We start from the raw sequence: 20418 nt of genomic DNA on the forward strand, positions 1-20418 counted from the left end.
GCTACTCTGAGGTCTGTATGATAAATATACACAACGATAAATTGATTGTGTGGGATTACTCTCGGCTGCTCGCAGTGGCTGCCTCAAGTCTCATCTGCGGCACAAAGTTACAAATCAACCAACAGAGACAGGAAGAAGAATGTACAAATACTGACTGAAAATAAAGAAAGCAGGAAGCTTTTTAATACGTATCTGAAGCCAGCAGGTGAACGTGTTCCCTGTGAGAATGGCTGGAGAACTAGACATCCATGGTCAGAGCTTGTTCATCTCAGCGGAGAGTCTCTTCTGCCAGTAATAGATAAACACCAACACTGAAAGATGAAGAGTTACTGATTCAAACTGAGCAGAAAAATAGAATTTCCTAGTCTTCCAACTGTTGATGGATCAAAATCACTTACCAAATATGACACAGGGTATCAGCATCAAACGCACTATCAGAAGGACCTGATGAACTAAAGGCAGAGGACCTAGCTTCACTGTCTGGCCACCATACTTTATCTAGAAAACAATAATGGCACTTTTATTGAAAAGAAATTTCACAGTGGAATGTCACAAAGGATTAGTCAGTCAAATATCCATTTACTGTGTTCATCAAAGGTTTTAGGTAAATGTCTCTATTTGAAAGTCATTGCATTAAAACTAAACTGCCTCAAGTTTGACTCAGTATTTTCCAGTTGAGAGGAAAGTTTTACCTCTATGTGCTGAAGTTTAATGTTGTTTGTGGTTTGTATCTCACAGATGAAAAAGTCAGTCTGGTTGTTGGTTTCTCTGCCTTCCATGATACAAGGGTATTTATTTTCACCACTAACACCCCACACTGACAACTCTGCTGCTGTCATCTCCAGTTTGTCTGCCTTTTTCTGAAATGATTAAATGACAAATGCTTGATGTTTGCACATCTGTTAAAAAAAAATGTAGAAGAAAACTAAAAAGTTGTACCTGTATTGTGATGTGAACCCCATCCCCTGTCCTAATCGATGTGAAGGTGGTGAACACAGGGTCTGGATAGTAGGTTATAGTTGTGGAGCAGGCCAAGGATTGATTGGCTACTTTCAAATACACAGTGCTGACAGAAATCATCTGAGGGCTTAAAGCTGCAGGTGTCTCATAGGAGAGTTTCTGTGGGGAATTTACATCTGTTATATATAATCGAAACTGGGTGTGGCTTGCATGATATGGTAATGATGCTGACATGGCCGGTAAGCAATGCAATTTAATGTCTCAACATAATATTACATAATAAATTGTTAAGATGTAAAACTGAACAGAGCTAAACAATGCTGACCCAGGCAAGTCAAATTAAAGTTAAGAAAAGTAAAAAGCGTGGTTCAACCCTCAACTCAAAGTAAACACTGCTGCTAAATGTCTGGTAGTGGGTTCCTGGTAGCTGATAAGAGATCCAGACTGATAGTGTTTTCTGAACACTATCATTTCTGTTTTTGAGTAACTTACAGTGGCTTGCAAAAGTATTCATACCCCTTGAACTTTTCCACATTTTGTCAGTTTACGACCACAAACACAAATAGATTTTGTAGAAATTTTATGTGAAAGACCAACACAATGGGCACACACAATTATATTATTTTTTCACAAATAAAAAACTGAAAAGTGTGGTGTGCAAAAGTATTCAACCCCCCTGAGTCAATACTTTGTGGAACCGCCTTTTGCTGCAATTGCAGCTGCAAGTCTTTTGAGGTATGTCTCTACCAGCCTTGCATATCTAGAGACTGCAAATTTTGCCGATTCTTCTTTGCAAAACACCTCAGTCAGCTCAGTCAGATTAGATGGAGAGCGTTTGTGAACAGCTGTTTTCAGATTTTGATACAGATTCTCGATTGGACTTAGGTCTGGACTTTGACTGGGCCATTCCAACACATGAATATGTTTTATTTTAAACTATTCTATTGTTGCCCTGGCTTTATGATTTGGGTCGTTGTCCTCCTGAAAGGTGAACCTCCGCCCCACTCTCAAGTCTTTTGCAGACTCCAACAGGTTTTCTTCCAACATTGCTCTGTATTTGGCTCCATCCATCTTCTCATCAACTCTGACTATCTTCCCTGTCCCTGACGAAGAGAAGCACACCCAGAACATGATGCTGCCACCACCATGTTTGACAGGGGGGATGGTGTGTTGAGAGTGATGTGCAGTGTTAGTTTTCCGGTACACATAACGTTTTGCATTTAGGCCAAAAAGTTCAATGTTGGGCTCATCTGACCAGAGCACCTTCTTCCAGATGTTTGCTGTGTCCCCCACATACACTGTAAAAAAGGATTTGAGGTTTTAGCTACCTCAGCTCATTTCCCTGAGTCAGATCAACTAAAATGCGTGCTGGACTTGAAATATCAAGTTTAACTGTGCCCAACCAATCAGTTCAATCAGAATAGTTCAGGCAATATAAATTTCTTAGTTGACTCAATTCATCGATATGTAGCCCCTGAAAAAGTGCATATGAGACCCCAACCAACAAGGACAACTCACTTGTGCCATGTGCCACAAGAAACTTTGTGGATCAGGAGCTCCCAAGGTAAGAACAAACTTTTAGCCTGCTTGTTTTTTATCAAAATGCTTGTTAAATTAAGTGCTGGAAGTTCAGCCTCACTTTTAAGATGCCCAGAGCTTACAGTCAGTCAAAAGAGGTCAAACACATCAACTGGGAACAGGAAAAACTGAAGAAAGCGAAACAATCTGAGATCAACTTCTTGCCAGATATTCCTGAAGGGAAGTCTCCAGACTGCCTTGAAAGTGAGAGAATAGCTCTGATAGAGGAAATGAAGAGAAAGAAGAAAGACGTGAAAATGATGGATACTCTGATGGAGAGCACCTTTGCCTTGCGAAGGAAGGAGATTGTTGAGGGTGAGCCTCCAGTGTCTGAAGCCAAAGACAGATGGCCTGCACTGTTCTCAGAAAGACAGGTAATTACAAATTACAAATATCAGGCTTTGCTGGATATGAATTTGAGTTTTCAGTACCAGCGTGTATTGATTGGGAATTAGATTTTCTTCTTTCTTTTTCAGTTTGTCAGTTTTTCCAACTGCAGAATTTTACATTTTAATGACCTGTAAGAGCTAGGGCTGTCACTTTTTCAAAAAATCAAGTTCGAACAAATTTGAAATGACGCGCAATTTATTTGAATGAATTTGAGGTTGTAAGGTAGCAGGTGAGTACGCAGATTTGTTGTCGTAGAGTAAGAGAGCTGCGTTATACAAAGTCGACAGACAGCTTTATCTTTGTTAGTTACTTTTCCATCTACAGTGTAGAACCCAAAATACTTCCATACACTACTTCTCAGATGCTTTGCTGTAGTGATTGTCCGCTCAGGGCGGCTTTGCTCGTTAGTGTCCATTTTCGTAGCAAACAACATAATATTACTCGCTGAATTGATAGGTCAAGGGTCAACAGGGCGTGCAATAGGTCAAGCTGGCTCACAAGGCGAACTACTTCCAACGGTCTGTTGCGCTTATAGACTGTACATTTTGAATAGGAACAGGTCATTACATTCTAATGAGAACTTACCGCCATGTCCCATTTAGCATGTACCTGACTGTGATGTCGCTAAATTTATTTTTAACCACAGTTTAGCTTATCAAATGCTAAGCAAAACAGCAGCAGCCCCAGTGTCAGAATTCCCATGGACATACTTGACTGCAACAATTGTGATTGTTTGTCTTCTGTTGTTTTTGTGTGTTCAGACTTCAAACCAGAAGATAAGAGCAGCTGCTTTGCTTGGACTTCCATTTTACCTGAAGGAGGATCCCAACCATTTCCTCTGTGTCTGTGAGGTATGTGAGTGGATTTCATTGGCATGGAAAACTCTTTATTACTGTGAAAAACAACAAACGTGATTGATATCTCTGCATGTTAAAGATGTGTAAGATTTAAGGGGTTCTAATTACAGAATGTGGCAGAAATTGAACTTTGTTTATGTTTTCATTAGTGTCTATTCATTCATTCATCTTCTGCACCCGCTTATTCCTGTTAAGGGTCGCGGGGGTCTGCTGGAGCCTATCCCAGCTGTCATCGGGCGAGAGGCGGGGGTACACCCTGGGCAGGTCGTACCTGGAGAGAACCCACGCAGACACAGGGAGAACATGCAAACTCTACACAGAAAGGCCCAGTCGGCCCATGGATTCGAACCCGGGACCTTCTCGCTGTGAGGCATTGCAAAGGACTAGATTTAATTGTTGCCTAGTTCAAGTTCAGCTATTGAAAGTGCTATAAGTCTTACTGATGACAGGTTCAAATTTGTCTTTTGATATTTGGTTGATATTTGATATTTGGATCACAGATTTAGCCTTTTAAGTAGCTATAAATACAAAAGGATAAAAAGATTTTAACACTGATCACATCTAGTATATCTGTCTCAAGCTATAGGATGATTACACTAAGGGAAATATTCAGCACGATGAAGACACTGTTTTTATATCTATTATGGTTGTCTTATGCATACATTTATGCATTTACTACCACATTCCGTCTATCCTATTTGGTATTTTGGAAACTTTTAATACAATACAAGGTTTGTGACTTTGAAAATGATTTATATGCTACTAACGAGTATAGTATTCTGTGCAGCTAAAGCCTGTTATAGCTTATGCATTTGTGCCAACATACTCACCTACTAAACATAAAAAAATACACCACTAAATATGGGACATATTACTGTGTTGAAATGAAAATGGCCATTATAGTTTATTTCTCTCAGCTTGTCATGCTAGAAAACTAGCAGCAGTATAAACACAAAACAATGTCCTGATCATACACAGTGCTATTCTGTAGAGATCGCTGAGAGTTGCTGTAATAATTAAAGGAGAGGGGGACACAATACACTTCTCTGTTCATGGTCATTACAATGAAAGAAAATGCTACCCAGTGGTATAGGTTGCCCCACAGCATTTTTAAAAGTTTAAGAATTCCACTTTCTAAGGAACCATTCTGTTAATAATCAAAACTCTTACACTTACCTACAAAAATCTGTTTTTCATTTTATTTTAAAATACATTTTAATTTCCTTTGTATTTAATTCACAATTAAATACAATATAGTATTTACAAGACTTCGTATCAAAGAGGCTTTGTGTCTAGAGGCCCACCTGACTGCTGCTGGTTCTGGAAAGTTGGACTTCCTGTTGGCTGTGGCTGTGTGTGATTCCTTCCACAGACTCCAGGTGGACCCCTATGAGTGTGACCTTCCTCTTCCCACTGCAGGACATGGAACAGCAGCCAGTCAGAGAGAAGGTATTTATCCCTGGTTCTTTTGGAGGGCCTACCACTGTGCATATTGTTAACAGTATTAAATTGACTAATTAAAACTTACCTGGCCCAGGTGCTGCTCGGTGCAATGTTGGTGCAGGATGGTGTTGATTGATATGTGATTTCAGTGTTGCCGTGGCAACTGTCATCTGGCAGTAGAACACATGCTTTGACAACACCTTTCTTATCTGTGCTGGGAATGTGGAACGTCAGACTGACACCAGTCTTGTTCCATGCAGGAGATCTGAAAGAGAAACAGATCAAGACTCACCATCATCACAATAACAATAATGTACAGAAAACATGACACTGTAGAATATGTCAGTTCACAGTAGAAGTGTTTTTCTAGTGTAGGTTTTCTAGTGTTGTCTGTAAAGTGACTCACTCTTGTGGAGTACAGTCTAGGTCTGTCTGGATCCTCACTCTGGTCACATTAATGAGGTTCTGACCTGACAACAATGCATGGTTTCTACCGTAGAAAGACACAACACTGGGAGTGATGGAGGAGATTTCTGGCTTCTAACAGAAAAAACATACAAAAATCACCTTTAAAACATTATCCTATTAATGTTATAACATTTAGTGAATGTAGGTGATTTGTCAGAGGAACTATGTGTGTGACAGTTGAGGTTCAGACTCACAGGAAAGTTAATCCCAGGCTCCATCTTTTTGCAAACATTATCCTGCAGGAGGAAGTGGGGGAATTAATTCAGCAAGTTTACAGTCACTGTACAGTTGATCCAGAAACTGTTGCATCTAATGTTTGTTCAGATATAAAAAAAACAAACAAAAAAAAAAACTGCACACAGCTAACCTAAGGTGTATTCAGACACAGAACAACTATTATATAATACAGTGTAATTAATATCTTTCTTAGTAGGCTGTATCTGACATGTGTTGCTTAACTTAAGAGATGCAAAGATTTTAAACAGATAATCCAGCTACCAAATGCAGGAAAACAGTTGGTAGAAAAGTATTTAACAGTATAAATGCGTATATAATTATACTTTCATAACACTGCTCCATAATTAGAGAACAGGTAGATGTGGATGTTCTTCCAAAGTATGATAAAACTTCATAATAAATGCACATTCATAACCCCATGATACACTGGCAAAATGTGTTTTTTTTTTTTGTTATAAACTAAGTTCATCCAGCCTTGGTTCAGCTGGCCTACTCCATGCAAATAAGTGAATCTACCAAAACATATTTATATTAGAATACCAATTTTAATACATAAAATGCTTCTGTTAGGATTTTTTATTGAATTTAATCAGCGTATTCTTGGAGATCAGCTAACATGAGCCATGCTTATCTTAAAAACAACCTCAAATAAAAACAAACATTATTACATCCTCCACTCCTTGACTGGACCAGGAACAGCTGTTTTCGTTCCATCCACAGCCAGCCTTGATACACTGCTGACACCTGAAGAACAAACAAACACATATTAACAACTACTCACATGGCTCACAATGATTACTAATATAGTACTATGTCAATTACACTGTAAAACATCATTTCTAATAAAACAGGAAGTCATCTTAACTGATATGTGCTTGCTTTGGGTGCAGACTCTCAAGTTACGATTAGTTAATACAACTTTAAAGTCAACAGCATTAAAGGGAAACTACTGTTTTTTACAACCTGGGCCTTATTTCTGGCATAAAATACAATCGTTTACTCACCCATATAACTTTTGTGTAATTTGTAGTCAATCAGGAAGACATCATCCGGGGTGTGTAGGTCAATCTACAGACCCTGGATTATGATAACAGCTAACTCCAGATTCAACGGGGAATAGCACTAGCTTACGATAACAAAATATGGGTGAAATTAATGAGTTTCACGGCAGATAATGCGTTGATGCTGCGTTTCGGTGCCCCATTTGCTCCCAATATATGGATATACGTGGATCTAAATATCTCCAGACTGACTACAAATTACACAGAAGTTATATGGGTGAGTAAACGATCATATTTTATACCAGAAATAAGGTCCAGGTTGTAAGAAAACAGTAGTTCCACTTTAAGTAATGCAACAGTATGTGATGAGGACCCGCCCCTAAAACCCAGAGAAACCTGATACTTATGCCCGACACTAGGTGGCAGCACTTGGCTAGACGTTCTTGGTGATGGCTGCTGTACACTACACTCAAAGCAAAAGGAGAGTTTCTGGCCCGGCCATGTGAAGGTGAGCTGCAGCTAAATGGTAAATTTAATTGGATATTTATTAATTAAACTTAGATGTCTTATTCAATATCTGTTGGTGAGAGGTTGCTGGTTAAGTGTACGTCTTTAAATTGCCAAGTTTTGGTTTATTTCTTTACCATTACCACCGCTACCATTCAATGTAAAACACCTTACTGTCGCCAAGCTCTCATTAGAGCTAATAGGTTACAGCAGTAGCAACTGTGATGGTCATTGTAGAGGCGAAGCGAACAGCAGTCCTCCTTGACCTTCCTTTCCTCCTTGGAGATGAGAATGCAGACTTCTTCAAGACATCATTTGTAAGTTGTCTTTAGTCCTTCTTATTTAAGTCAATGCCACAGTATCACATGTCTTCCAGTCAGCCTGAATCATTGCTATTGTAGCTACATAACTGGCGAGAAAGATGCTAGCTCCCAAGATTGTTTGTTGTTTGTCTTAGAGAACAAATGGAGTTAGTGCTCCCATCAAACTGTTCTCCCTCTTTCTTTCAACGTCTTAAAACTTTTAGTTCAGCTCACTTAAAGATTTTAAGGCAGCTCCTTCTTTTTCACTATTACTGTGAATGCTTTGATTTGTAAATATATCTTTTTCTTAATGAGCAGTGCTTACTTACCATCACTCAAACTTTTAAGTTATCTGTATTGACATGTTATAGTCTATCTTACATTTAATGACATATTTTACCTTTTTAAGTCAACTTATCACATTTTACAGTGTAGTATTTCTATATATTATATCATAGATATCCTCCATGGTGATGAAGTCACAACCAACTATGATCAAAGGATGATAGTTTAATCACAGTTTGTGTCTTTGATTTCTACAAAATATGAACGGACTTACAAGACAGAACTTGGAGGTCCACTGATGTCAGAGCAATTGGTTAGCTTCAGTCGCTCTGAAAGGTTCGTTTTCCCAAGTCTGATCTTTATAGTGACATCCAGGCCTTTTAGAGAAAATAATATGATGAACTTCAGAGTCTTGACCTCTACCACATGACAACACAGATGTGTTAACTGGTAGAATATTTCTTCTGTCAGAGTCGTCTCTCTCATTGATATTTTTGGTTGTATGTGGTTATGGTGGGACATGTTGCAAATTAATGAACAGGCCTGATTTATGACAACTTAACATCTACAACTCCTCCCTGTGAGATTTTAAGTTAACTGGATTATTTATCTAAAGTTTCTGACCGTCAGCAGGAATTGAGCCATTTGATAGGCTGCAGGTGCATTGTGGGAACAGAGGAGGACTATTTTGTGTACAAAGTTCTCCAGATGATGCAGAGATTTGACAGGTAAAGTTCAACTCCTTCCAGTTCACAGTCAGGTGGGTCTGGATCTTTAGTGTGATCTGAGAAAGGAAGAGAGATGAGTGACAAGTAACTGATAGTTACAGTTGTATAGTGTTAGTGTATAACCTGTACCTCTCCACTGGGGTTCTTTACAACTTTGTGAGAAACTATTTTCTCTTGGAAATCATCAGGAATGGACAACCAGTCAGAATCTTTGCAGTCGTCTTCAAATGTGCATCTGGGAAAAGAGAAATCTTTTATAACCAAGTTCATGATGGGTCTTTGAATATGTCAGATGCAGATGTTGTTTCTCTGACCTTTGTTTAGAGCCACACCAGACACAGTATGGATCCTGTGCAGACCAACACTCCTGTACATTTGTGTACGTGCTGCACTTTGATACAGGTACACGCTTCATCTGGAAAAAAAAATAATTTAGAGACACTTCAAAATACAGCAAAGATACATGTGACACTAAAATAATAGTTAGTGAGTAACAGCAGTACCTGGTTTCTAAATGCCACGTAGACATGTTTCTGATCTACTTGATCCAGTTGTATTTTGGGAAACACTTGGCGGTCGTCATTGGCCTTGTAGAGCACCGTGGGAGAAGCAGGGTGATAGTTCCTGTCCACAGCAAGCTGACAACAACAATGAATCTGTGTTACATACCTTCAAATCAAAAGCAATTGAAGCTCCGATCAATAAAGAAAATTGTCAAATTATAAAAAATACAAATATCAGATTTTTACACATTCATTTAGCTACAACCAACAAAATTATGTTAAATAGTTAGCAAATAAACATGTAACTAGATGTAATCAACTTCATAATATTGACTTCTAAATGTTTGTTATCATCACTCAATCTTATGAAAAGCCCAGTATCAATTCTGGGTTCTTTATTGTTTTGCAAACAGAATGGCACAGAGAATTAAGCTACTATATATCAGACGTTAGCTACACATGCAGTAATAGTTCATAGAATCAGTTCAACTTTGTTTTTTTCACGTGTCTTCAAAAAAACAAACAAAAAAAAGCACGTAAAAGTTTTTGTGTGCCTCAAAACATTCTACATTTCTGTATAAAAATGACTCAGAACATCAGTGGATTTTTTCAGTCAAGTCCTGACAGTAGACAAAGAAAACCCAATCAAACAGACTGAACAAAACTATTACACTTGTGTATTTGTTTATTCAAGAAAATTAGCCAATATAACATATCTGTGAGTTGCATCTGTTCAGAAGTGTTTCCAAGTGTTACAGTGTTCATTGCCCCGTTTTGTTTAAAAGATTTGTCATGGTCTGATCTCCTTCTGATCCGGCTTGCTATCGCTGATAGCGCACAAGTCATTCTACAAAAGAAAGGTCACAGAGGAATCCTGACCTTAATCCAAGAGAAATGTTGTGAATGGAGATAGCAATTAATATGAGGAAACCCACCAACATCTCAGAACTGAAGCGGTTCTGTACTGAGGAAAGGGCTAAAATTCCTCCAAGCTGTTGACTGAAGTTGCGCTGTTATTTCTGAGAGTGTTAAACAGATCTGACATGGACTTAATAAAGCGAGGCATCTTTCACCCTACAACTGAGTGAAGACTAACCACAAGTAGCAAACAGCTATTATAATTCTGTGGTCTGTATGTGAAGTGGTACACAGGACGTGAAACCAACAGGTGGAAAGAGACGTACAGAGAGAAGAAAAAAAAAACACTCACAGTGCAGCTTGAGTATATAATGTGACAGGAATAAGCAATGTATAAAAATTATGTATTTAAAAACTGTATTTAGATGCCAAATCGTGTTTAACAACCCGACAAAGGTATCTGTACTCATTAGATTCTATTTCATTTTAGTGTGGTTATTACAGTGAATCACATAATTATCAAGGTTTCTGTTTCTGTCTCATATAAATGAAGCTCTTTCCATTGCTGTCTCAAACAACTCCCTGGTCCACACAGGATTTCCTGTTTCCATCAGCAGTTGCTTCTGCCCTTACATTTGTGTCACAAATCTCTCTCCGGTCACCTAGCATCTTACAGTTATCACCACAACAAAATGAATGTTGGTAAAAGTTGGACACGACCTTACCTTTAACTACACAACATCATCTGTAAAAAACTGTGAGGACAGTGAATCATGAGCATGCATAACTTCTAAAGCCACTGGGTCACTAGTGTTATTGATGATGTGGCTGAAGACACTGAATTCTCTAGTGTACAGAGGTAAAGTGTGGCTCAGATGTAGACAAATGCAGCAAATATGATTGGACAGTGCTTCACAGTACAGATGGTCCATGACCCTAAAAATACTGTGAAAACAACCCAGGAGTTTTTGAAAAAGGTAAAGACGAATATTCTGCAATGGCTGAATCGGTCAAATAATCTCAACCCGATACGGCATGAACTGAACTTACTGAAGACAAAACCAGCAAACAAACAATTAGTGATATATACAGTATATACAGTTGTTGGGACCTGAACCTGGTGGTAAGTGATGGAAGCTCACCATGAGTATCAAACTGACAATTTAGTAAATATTATGAGACTGATTTGATGGACTGGCTATCTTTTCCCTTCTCAGAAGGGTGGTGCCCTTAGGTGATCTAGTAATTTAGATCCAATTATTTAATAATAAAAAATTATTTTTGATAATTATTAATTATTCATGATAGCCAACCCCAATATTTAGAGCCCTTAGTACACAGGCCCAAAGCACTATAATTTAATTAATTGTCCATGGCTCCAGCTAAAGTGAGGATGTCGTCTAGAGAAAGGTCTGGCCCCTAATATGACCTCAAGGAAACCAAGATGCCTGATAAGATAATATTTTCCACAATAATAGATGCACATCACTCTTTATAAACACTTACCTTAATGAGCTGTCCATCTCCTGTACCAATGAAGAAAACCATCCATGTCTTCTTCCTCACTGCCAGCACAGAGGTCATGTAGGGCTGCCTGAAGAGTACTGCCTTTGGTTTAAGGGTCTTAGGCTGAGAAACAGAACAGAACATACAAAGAACGTCCTTAAAGTGAGTCAATATATGATGTTTCTAGTTTAATGACTTTGTAGGAACCACACAATAATGAAGTGATGAACGTTTATCTTGCATGAATGACCAGAGAAGACATACTGTGAAAGGTAGAGTCAACATCTAATCACCATTAAAATATTGTTTACCTGCTTCAGTTTGGGACTATCCACATAGTAGAAGTCTGGATCCTTATCTTTCTCTAAGCTGAGATCAAGACTGATGTCAAACACCACCAGCTCAGTGTTGCTTTGTTCTCCGTCCACACTGAACACTCCGCTCCAAAGCACCGTCTGTCCACCTGGGATGACCGAGGAGGCCAGAAGTCTGCTGTCTTCACCATCAGAGACTCTGAGAGTCGCCCCCCGTAGAGACTTGAGAGTTTGGGTTTTACTTGTTTTGCCTTCAAGCCAAATGAGACGGACTGTGTTACTTTTAGCCTCACTTCTTACGTTGGAGAACAGATAGATGGTCGAGCTGATCTGAAATCCGTCTACAAACTCCACATCGCCTTTATTTTTGATCAAAGGTGTGACTCCGGATGCATCAGTCAGAGAAAATATACCTCCGTGGTCTTTGTGATCTGCATTATGAAGGTTGATGGTCTGAGCATCAGAGGAGCACTCGCTCTTTTCGGGCTGCATCGCGGTCAGAATATAAGTCTGTGTCTGAGTTGGATTCTTCTGAACATCCACCAGGATACCGACGAACGAGCTGTTGCGTCTCAGTGGTCCCACCTGGACGTGTTCTCTGTACAGAAGGTTAGAGATGTTCCTCAGGCCCGGAACCTCGCAGTAACCACACTGATTGTCGGTCACACCGCAGATGATCTGAGCGTCATTCTTAACAAATGGTAATAATAAGTTGACGCTGAAAGTTGCGTTCCAGTCAGCCGTCTCAGAGACCCGGTCAAACTGATCATCCACCGGCTCTTTACCGGGTTTCACGATTCCTCTCTGGGTCAGACTGTGGATCAGAGTCAGGTCGTGGCTCAGCTGGTACAGCTTCTCCTCTGTAGCGATATAAACCGTGTTGGTGGCCACTGCGAAGTGGCGGATGTCTCCATCGAAGGCGAAACCTCCTCCATCCTCCTCCAGACACCGACCCTGTTCTCCCCAGAGAATACAAAGCAGACCGAGCAGCAGGATCATTTTCCAGCAACGGTGCCAGCTCTGGCTGGATACCCTCATACACTGAAGCTCTGCATAGCGCTCTGATCTCTGACACTGCGTCTCTAGAGCCGCGCGTAAAAGCGCAGCGAGACTCTGAAAAGAGAAGTGCTGAAAGTGGGAGGAGGGAGCGCGCTGAGCGACACAAACACTCACAGTGTTTCTAAAGACTTGCGTTTCTTTTTATTTTTCTGCTTTAACACTTGAACTTCTTAATTTTTCTTTTCTTTTCTTTCTTTTCAAGAGTCAGGACTTAAGGGAAGTGACAGAATTCACCTTGACGGTGTCCACAATGCTTTTGTCTTAACTTCATTATTCAACGCAAACCAGGAAATTCTGTGAAACGTGGGCCTGTATTAACAGTAGAATGAACAAATTCCTTTGTAGTTTATTTGGCAGCGTTTCGTGGTGTCATTTTAAATAAATAGTAGTCTTCTGTAGAGGTCTGCTATTTGATAGATGCCCTCATCTCTGCTTCCCATTTGAAATCAATTTGCCCCGTCCTCATCTCCCACTACATCTGAAACTGAGATCTTGAAGGAAACAGAAGGCTGCCTACTCATCAGAAAGTTCCCGCTTCAACCCACAAAGTGAATTCATATCAGACTGACGGGGCGCAGCATGCAGGTCTTTTTTGGGCCTGTTTTGCTGCATCTTGTTTTGATGGCTTGCCATCATTGATGGACCAATGGATTCTGAATTATGTCATCGAATTCTAAAAGAAAGAATCTTAAGAGAAACTGCGTCATGCAGCAAGACAATGAGCCTATACACAAATATGGGATATACACAAATGATTGATTAATCTTTTTATGCAGATCTTATTCAGCAGTATACCAGCTGTGAGTGTGTGTGGTATGTGGTCAGATATATTCTCAGAGCTCTCGCATTTTCTGTTGTAACTGTGTGAGAGTGACTGTGGTGAGAATCAAAGGCCCCTGTGGGAAGAAGAGTTACAGTGCTACTTGTCGTCTATAAAAGACGTGGTTTAAACAGCACATACATGTAGTGTGTCATTTAATTCGTTTTTAGAAAATGATGTTGGAAGCAAAGTTAGTACATCTGTGGATACCTCAGGGTAGTGCTGCCAGCTCTGACTCTTTATCTGAATGAAATTTATGTAGCATCTCAAAAACCCTGCTCAGTGAGGTGCCCGTTATAGTGAGGGAAGGATGGCTCAGACAGACTGAGAAATTCAGTGATACTACCACTCCAACATCATATAAAATTATTTTTTATTGTTAAATAGTCTCTTTATCTTTGCATTTGTTTGTGTATTGAGTCAGACATTATGCACACTAGGCTAGCAACTGGACGATGTCCTCTCCCTTCAGTGGTGCGTCACCCATACCTCCCTATAGAGCAAACAGCCCATGTGCAGCATTCATGTACGGCTCCTTTACAGATGATGAACCCAGCTCATTCATTTTAAAGGCCAGCATGCAACTTCTACAAACCGACCGTACCGTGCATCTGTATATAAAAACATAAACTTATTTCAGGAAGAATGTATGAGAAGCTGCTTTACTTCCTTCCGCTGTGGTGGAAGTTGAGGTCTGACATAACATTATGATTAGTGATGGGTGAAGTGAATAACACTGACTGTACTTAGCATGACACCTGTCACTGGGAGAGATATATTCTTATTTCGCCTCAGAAATTCATGTTAGAAGCAGCAAAAATGAGAAAGTGGAAGAATTTGAGCGACTGAGAAGATCCTGACTGTGATGGATAGACGACTGGGTCAGAGCGTCTCCAAAACCGCAACAAGGTCATGGGTCAGCCAAGGCTCACTGATGCACGTGGAGAGTGAAGGCTTCCCTGTGTGATCCGATCCAACAGCACGAGCTCTAATTGCTGAAATAATTTCATGCTGGCTCTGATAGAAAGGTGCCTGGACACACATGTGCGTCACAGGTTGTTCTGTTTGTTTTGAGACCAATGGGTTCCATTACTTTGTATGTGCAATATTGATTCAGCATTACAATGGAGTCACCATTTACACACATGTATTGACTGTGATTGAGGAAGCAGAGGGTGACTCTTCCTGCGAATCACCTGTAGCACAGAGGGCACTGAAGTCAGCTAGTTGCCTCAGTCAGTTGCTGTTGTTGGTCAGTGCCTCATTGTATTTTATGGTGAGTCAGGGTGCCCATGCTGAACCCAGTCCACAGCTGGGGAACACATGGCAACAGGATACACTATAGGAAGAATACACTAGTAGCCAGTGGAGGCAGTGTGATGCTTTGGGCAATGTTCTGCTGGGAGACCTTGGCTCCTGCCACGTTGCAGACCACGTACACACTTCTTTTTCCTCCAAATTGCCCAGATGTCAATCCGTTCGAGTGTCTGTGAGATAAGCTGGACAACAAGTCAAATCCAGGTAGGCCACACATCACAACTTGTAGGACTTAAAGGACCTGCTGCTCTATATTCTTCTTCTTTCTACTTTATTCTTCTCTTTTTCTTTTTTGTTTCACTCACTCTCTTTTCCTTTTCCCTTTTTTGCACTTTCTTTTCTTCATTCTCCTTTCTTCTTTCTTCTACTCTTGTGTTGTTGTTTTTTTTACTCATTTTCTTCTTTGGTTAATATTTTCGCCAATATAGAACCTCATTGTCCTCGACTGGGCGTTCCCACTGATGTTCCACAACTTCGCGGAACGCTGGATTAGCGGAAGTCAGGTAAGCATAATATTAAGGCGGTTGGTTGTAATGTTATGGCATACAAGCTGTGGCATACAGTGTGTACAAGTTGTGACTATGTATCAGAAAAAGAACAAATATCTTTAGGATGCAGCAGAGCAAATTGTGGCCTCCCAGGATAAAAGACATGCTACTTTTGTAAATTGACCTCCAACCTTACTGCTGCGACAATAAAAAAGAAATAGCATTAAGAGCTAAGGAAATGAAATCCAGAGACTTCTGTGGGTGTCAGTCTCTTTTGTAACTCCTTTATCCGTACTATATTTCAAATTTCAATGCCTCCTCTACCCCAGTCATTCAGTCCATTCTAGTGTTTACAGTACACTCATGGCTTTGCTGATGTATAGTGGTATTCATCAGTGATGTGCAAATACACATATAATAGGTAAATGCAATTCAGTGCTAAAGTCATGCACCAGTACAACATTTGGATGGAGAGCTGTCAGAGAAACTGACTGTTCCACTGCTCCGCAACCATAAAACAAGTCACTAAGTTACATTTTGCAAAGAAGCACATGATAACATCATTATCAAGCTGACTTGGGCCAGCAGGAAACATTTCTATTGGGTTATTTCTCTCTTCTCAGTAGTTGAGCTCTACTGAATCAAATCATTATGGAACGTTTACTAGAAATCTTTTTATTAAATCTTCTTTTATTCAGATATGTGTATCTATGACAGATGTATGTTTATCTTGCTGTTCTCTTCTCTTCTCTCTTTGCTGTTCTCTTCTCTCTTTCTTCTGTTTGTACCCGGCTGGCCCCAGGCAGATGGGTCCCTCCATATGAGCTGGGTTCTGCTCGAGGTTTCTTCCTGTTAAAAGGGAGTTTTTCCTTGCCACCGTTGCCTTCAGGCTTGCTCTGGGGGTTTCAGGCCGGGTTTTTGTAAAGCGTCTTGAGACGATTTGTATCGTTATTGACGCTATATAAATAAAATTGAATTGAATTTTATGTAATATATCTTTGCTTTGTAAATCTTTATTCAGGTGATATTTACAAGGGTGGAATTCCACTTTATAAGACAAAAATCAAGCTGAAACGAGGGGAACATGGTAAAGTTTCGTTAAGACGTTTCACCACTCATCCAAGTAGCTTCTTTAGCTCTAAATGACTGGTAGGGAGCTGGGGTTTAAATGTGAACATCTGTGGGTGTTGTCCACTTGAAACTCGCATGACAAGGGTCTGTTGTTTACCTGCTATTTACCTATAATTTGAGAAATCTCTTTAATTAGGCCACAGCCTGCGTTCTCATTTCTTGCCACTAGAGGTCGGTGTAGCCTCTCACTGCTCACATGCACCGGCATGCAGCCCCCCCCCCCCCCCCCCCAAAAAAAAATAATTGTTTCCAGACTCCATTGTAGTTTATTTCACACATAGTAAGTGCATCAGAGGTGTTTTCTGAACAAATAAAAGTAAACTTTACTGTGTTACTATGATCAGTGTAACAGGTTTGCGTGGGAGCGCGTCAAAAACTTGTTCATCTCGTCGCCAGCAGTGTCCTTTATTGATTCATTCATTCCATCTAGAGGGTGACACGGGAATCAATTGTCGCTCCCATCCGAGCCCACAAAAATACAGCAGTCATTTCCTGCTTATGTGATTGCCGCCCCCAAAAAATAAAAAAATAATAAAAAATCCCTAGAGAAAGACTACCAAATCCCGTCCTGCTCCCTATGTTGTTGTCTAAAGTTGGTCGCACTCAAAGCATTGCAGCGTTATTTGCTCTATCCCGTCCCTATCACGTTACCGACAGTGAAATTGACTCCCGTACCGCGGGAGTCCCGAAAAATTCGTGCAGGTCCACCGCTACCATTTCATTATACTCAGAGGCCAAGGGCAAACCTGCAGCAGGCTTTGGCTTCGTCTTGCTGTACCTCTTGCATATGTCACAGTCATGTACTATTTGTTGCAAAATAGTAATCCATTCTTTGTCCTTATTTCCTGCGCTGTGAATGAGCCTCTGTAGACGGTCTGTGGAAGCATGGCCAAACTGTTTGTGAAGCTTCAGGAGAACTTTATGTTTCTCATCAGTGGACATGTTTTCTGTCACTGTAAGGACTTCATCTTCAGTCTGACTTGTTGCATCTGATGACATGTTTTCAGTGACAGTGAGGACCTCATCTTCAATCCGACTCTTTTCAGTATCTTTGTCTCTGATGTCTACACAGTAGTGGCCAGAGCTAGTGAATTCAAGAGGCACAGGTTGTCTGAACGTCACAGCTTGGTCATTTTCCATGTCCGAAATCAAAGATGTTTTGCTCAGCAGCGGTGGGATATCAACTTTGACCACTTCAGCCTCAACGTGACATTTTGTCTGTCCTATTTAAGCAGGAAGTTTCACGTTTCTGGTGGAATATACTAAGTTTCCATCTCAAAATCGAAATGGCCTGTAACTGAGGATTTCTGTTGGCAGTACCTAGTTCACTTGGTCTGGGCTGAGGTCTTTCACATAGTTTTCCAGCCATTTCTCTCCACATACAGGAGTACAAGCAGTGTCAATAATAGCTGACCCCAGAGATTCAGCCAGGAGGATTTCTGAGTCAGACATTGGGCTTTTGTTAACAGTGTTGTAGGAGCCGCATTTAGGGCTGTTTAATTTATTTCTGTTTACAGGATATATTGATTATTTTGGGATGACATTGATTACATGTTCTTCTAATAACTAATGATAATTTCTGTTTTGTCAAGTATACATAGGTGGCAGTAAGGTGCGCTCTCCTCCCTCCTCAGGTGGCGAGGGCGGGGCTTAACCTTTAACTTGAGAGTTTGAATGGAGACGCGGGTATTAATGGTACACTAAGATTAATTGGGAAGAGTAATGGTTTATGTTCTGAATGTCATGTTATAGAAGATGTAGACCATATTTTATTTAAGTGCAAAAAATACACAGAGCACAGGCAGCAATGGAAAGAAAGAGAGGCTGAAAATGGGATTGAGAACATCCTTAAGGAAGAAGGAATGCAAAGAGACAGGATCAGATCCTTATTCATTTTTCTGAATGACACAGGTTTAATTAAAAGGATCTAGGATCCTTTTTTTTTTTTTTTTTTTTTTTTTTTAAATATAACGTTTCCTCTTCAACCGTAGAGTACCATGATAGTATGCCAAGTCCCTTTGCACACTCCTGTACAGTTGGTGGCGGTATGCACCAAAGAGATGTAATCTGCCAATAAACAAAGAAGAAGAAGAAGAAGAAGAGACGCGGGTCCCTGGATGGCAGCGATACTGTCATCATGTTTTGCTTTATGTTTTTGTTTTTCTGGTTTTTATAATAAATTTCTTTTTATTGGAGAACATCACGGCTTACTGGATTTTTTGTGGCTGCGCGTCAGACACACTGCTCATCCGCCTAAATAAAAAAGGAATAGGACAGACGCACAGGACATGTATTTTATTTTATTTTATTTTATTTTTGGCCACTACAAGTGTGATGTTACATTCCTCAATATTTTCATCTTCAGTTAATTTTACTTGTTCACTCTTCTTATGAGGACAATCTTTAGCCCAATGAATCGTGCTCTGACAGATGGCACATCTTGATCTCTTACCGAATTTATCCAGTGGATTGGTACCCGGTAAAGGCTGCCTCTGTTGTCCAGTCTGTAACATTGTGTTGCGTTTTCCTCGTCCTTGCTGTCTTTGCTCTGTAAAGATCGCCACGTCCTGCTGGTTCACTTGTACACTTGTTTGATGTGCCTGGCGTTTTTCCTCCGAAATTCCTCTTAAGTGCCGATTTCATGTCTTTAACTCCGTGCATGCCGTCAGTGCAAGTTGCCTGCTTTTCATGTCCAGACAAGTCGTGTCCAAGAGCTTAAATACTAACACAGCGTAAGGTAGTGTCATATTGTCATATTGTAGTTTTTCATCCAGTTATATCGCAGCTCAAAGTCAATGATATAGTCCGACATGGATACAGAACTGTCTTTTGTAATGCCATCAAAATGGGAATACACTTCATATGTGCGGTCTTTTTCCTCCTTCAGGAACACTCCAGTCCAGTTTCACTAACAACGTATCCATACCGTTATCATTGTCCAAGTCTTCTGTGGGTATTTCCATGGCTATTTCCCGGCCTCTTCATTCGAGCCCCAAAGCGACAGCGAGTGCCTGTTTCTTTTTGTCAAGTTCTGTAACTCGCGTTAAGATGTTGATTTCATTTTTCCAACCTTCATACGGTCTGGTATCATCAAACTTCGGCGGGACTTTGTAACTAGCAGCCATCCTCTGCTACCAGTGTTAGATGCAATAAACACTATATGTTTGTATATCTCGAGCGACTTTATTCAGTTCACGTTCAGTACAACTCAGTGTCCGCAATCTGCAACATACTAACAATGACACACTGTCCATGTGTACATGCGTTCCCAGGGTCAAAGGGTAAACACAAGGAGGGAAAATACAAGTTAAAGGGGAACTACTGTTTTTTTACAACCTTATTTCTGCCATAAAATGCGCTCGTTTACTCACCCATATAACTTTGGTGTCATTTGGAGTCATTCGGACGATATTTAGATCTACGTCCATATAGTGGGAGTGACTGGGGCAACGAAACACAGCCTCTAAATAACACATTATCTGCTGCGAAACTTTTTCATTTCACCAATATTTTGTTATGACATGCTAGTGCTATTCCCTGTTGAGTCCGGAGTTTGTCTTGATCAGCATTCATTCCCACTGCAGCAGTATGTCAGCTGTCTCCGTCCTACATTTAGAAGGTTTTCATTGAGCATAAAGGGCTGCACTTCTGCATATATATATATAT

The 20418-nt window shown here is 40.2% G+C and overlaps 1 protein-coding gene across 1 annotated transcript; it reads right to left on the bottom strand.

Moving 5' to 3' along the window:
* Positions 1 to 55: 55 nt before the first annotated feature.
* LOC311508870 (plexin-C1-like) lies at positions 56 to 14761 on the bottom strand (the record flags this gene model as incomplete). Its single annotated transcript, XM_084573859.1, has 15 exons — positions 11935 to 14761; positions 11624 to 11746; positions 9260 to 9394; positions 9071 to 9171; positions 8886 to 8991; positions 8653 to 8812; positions 8303 to 8405; positions 6602 to 6677; positions 5891 to 5932; positions 5635 to 5768; positions 5314 to 5493; positions 5090 to 5198; positions 940 to 1119; positions 693 to 860; positions 56 to 94 (listed from the first exon to the last, which is right to left on the bottom strand). Exons 1-15 carry the CDS (start codon positions 12973 to 12975, stop codon positions 56 to 58), a joined length of 2697 nt encoding a protein of 898 aa, XP_084429985.1. The 5' UTR covers positions 12976 to 14761.
* Between the last annotated feature and the right edge of the window lie 5657 nt (positions 14762 to 20418).

Source organism: Chelon labrosus, assembly GCF_963514085.1.
Source record: "Chelon labrosus genome assembly, chromosome: 23".
Taxonomy (NCBI): domain Eukaryota; kingdom Metazoa; phylum Chordata; class Actinopteri; order Mugiliformes; family Mugilidae; genus Chelon; species Chelon labrosus.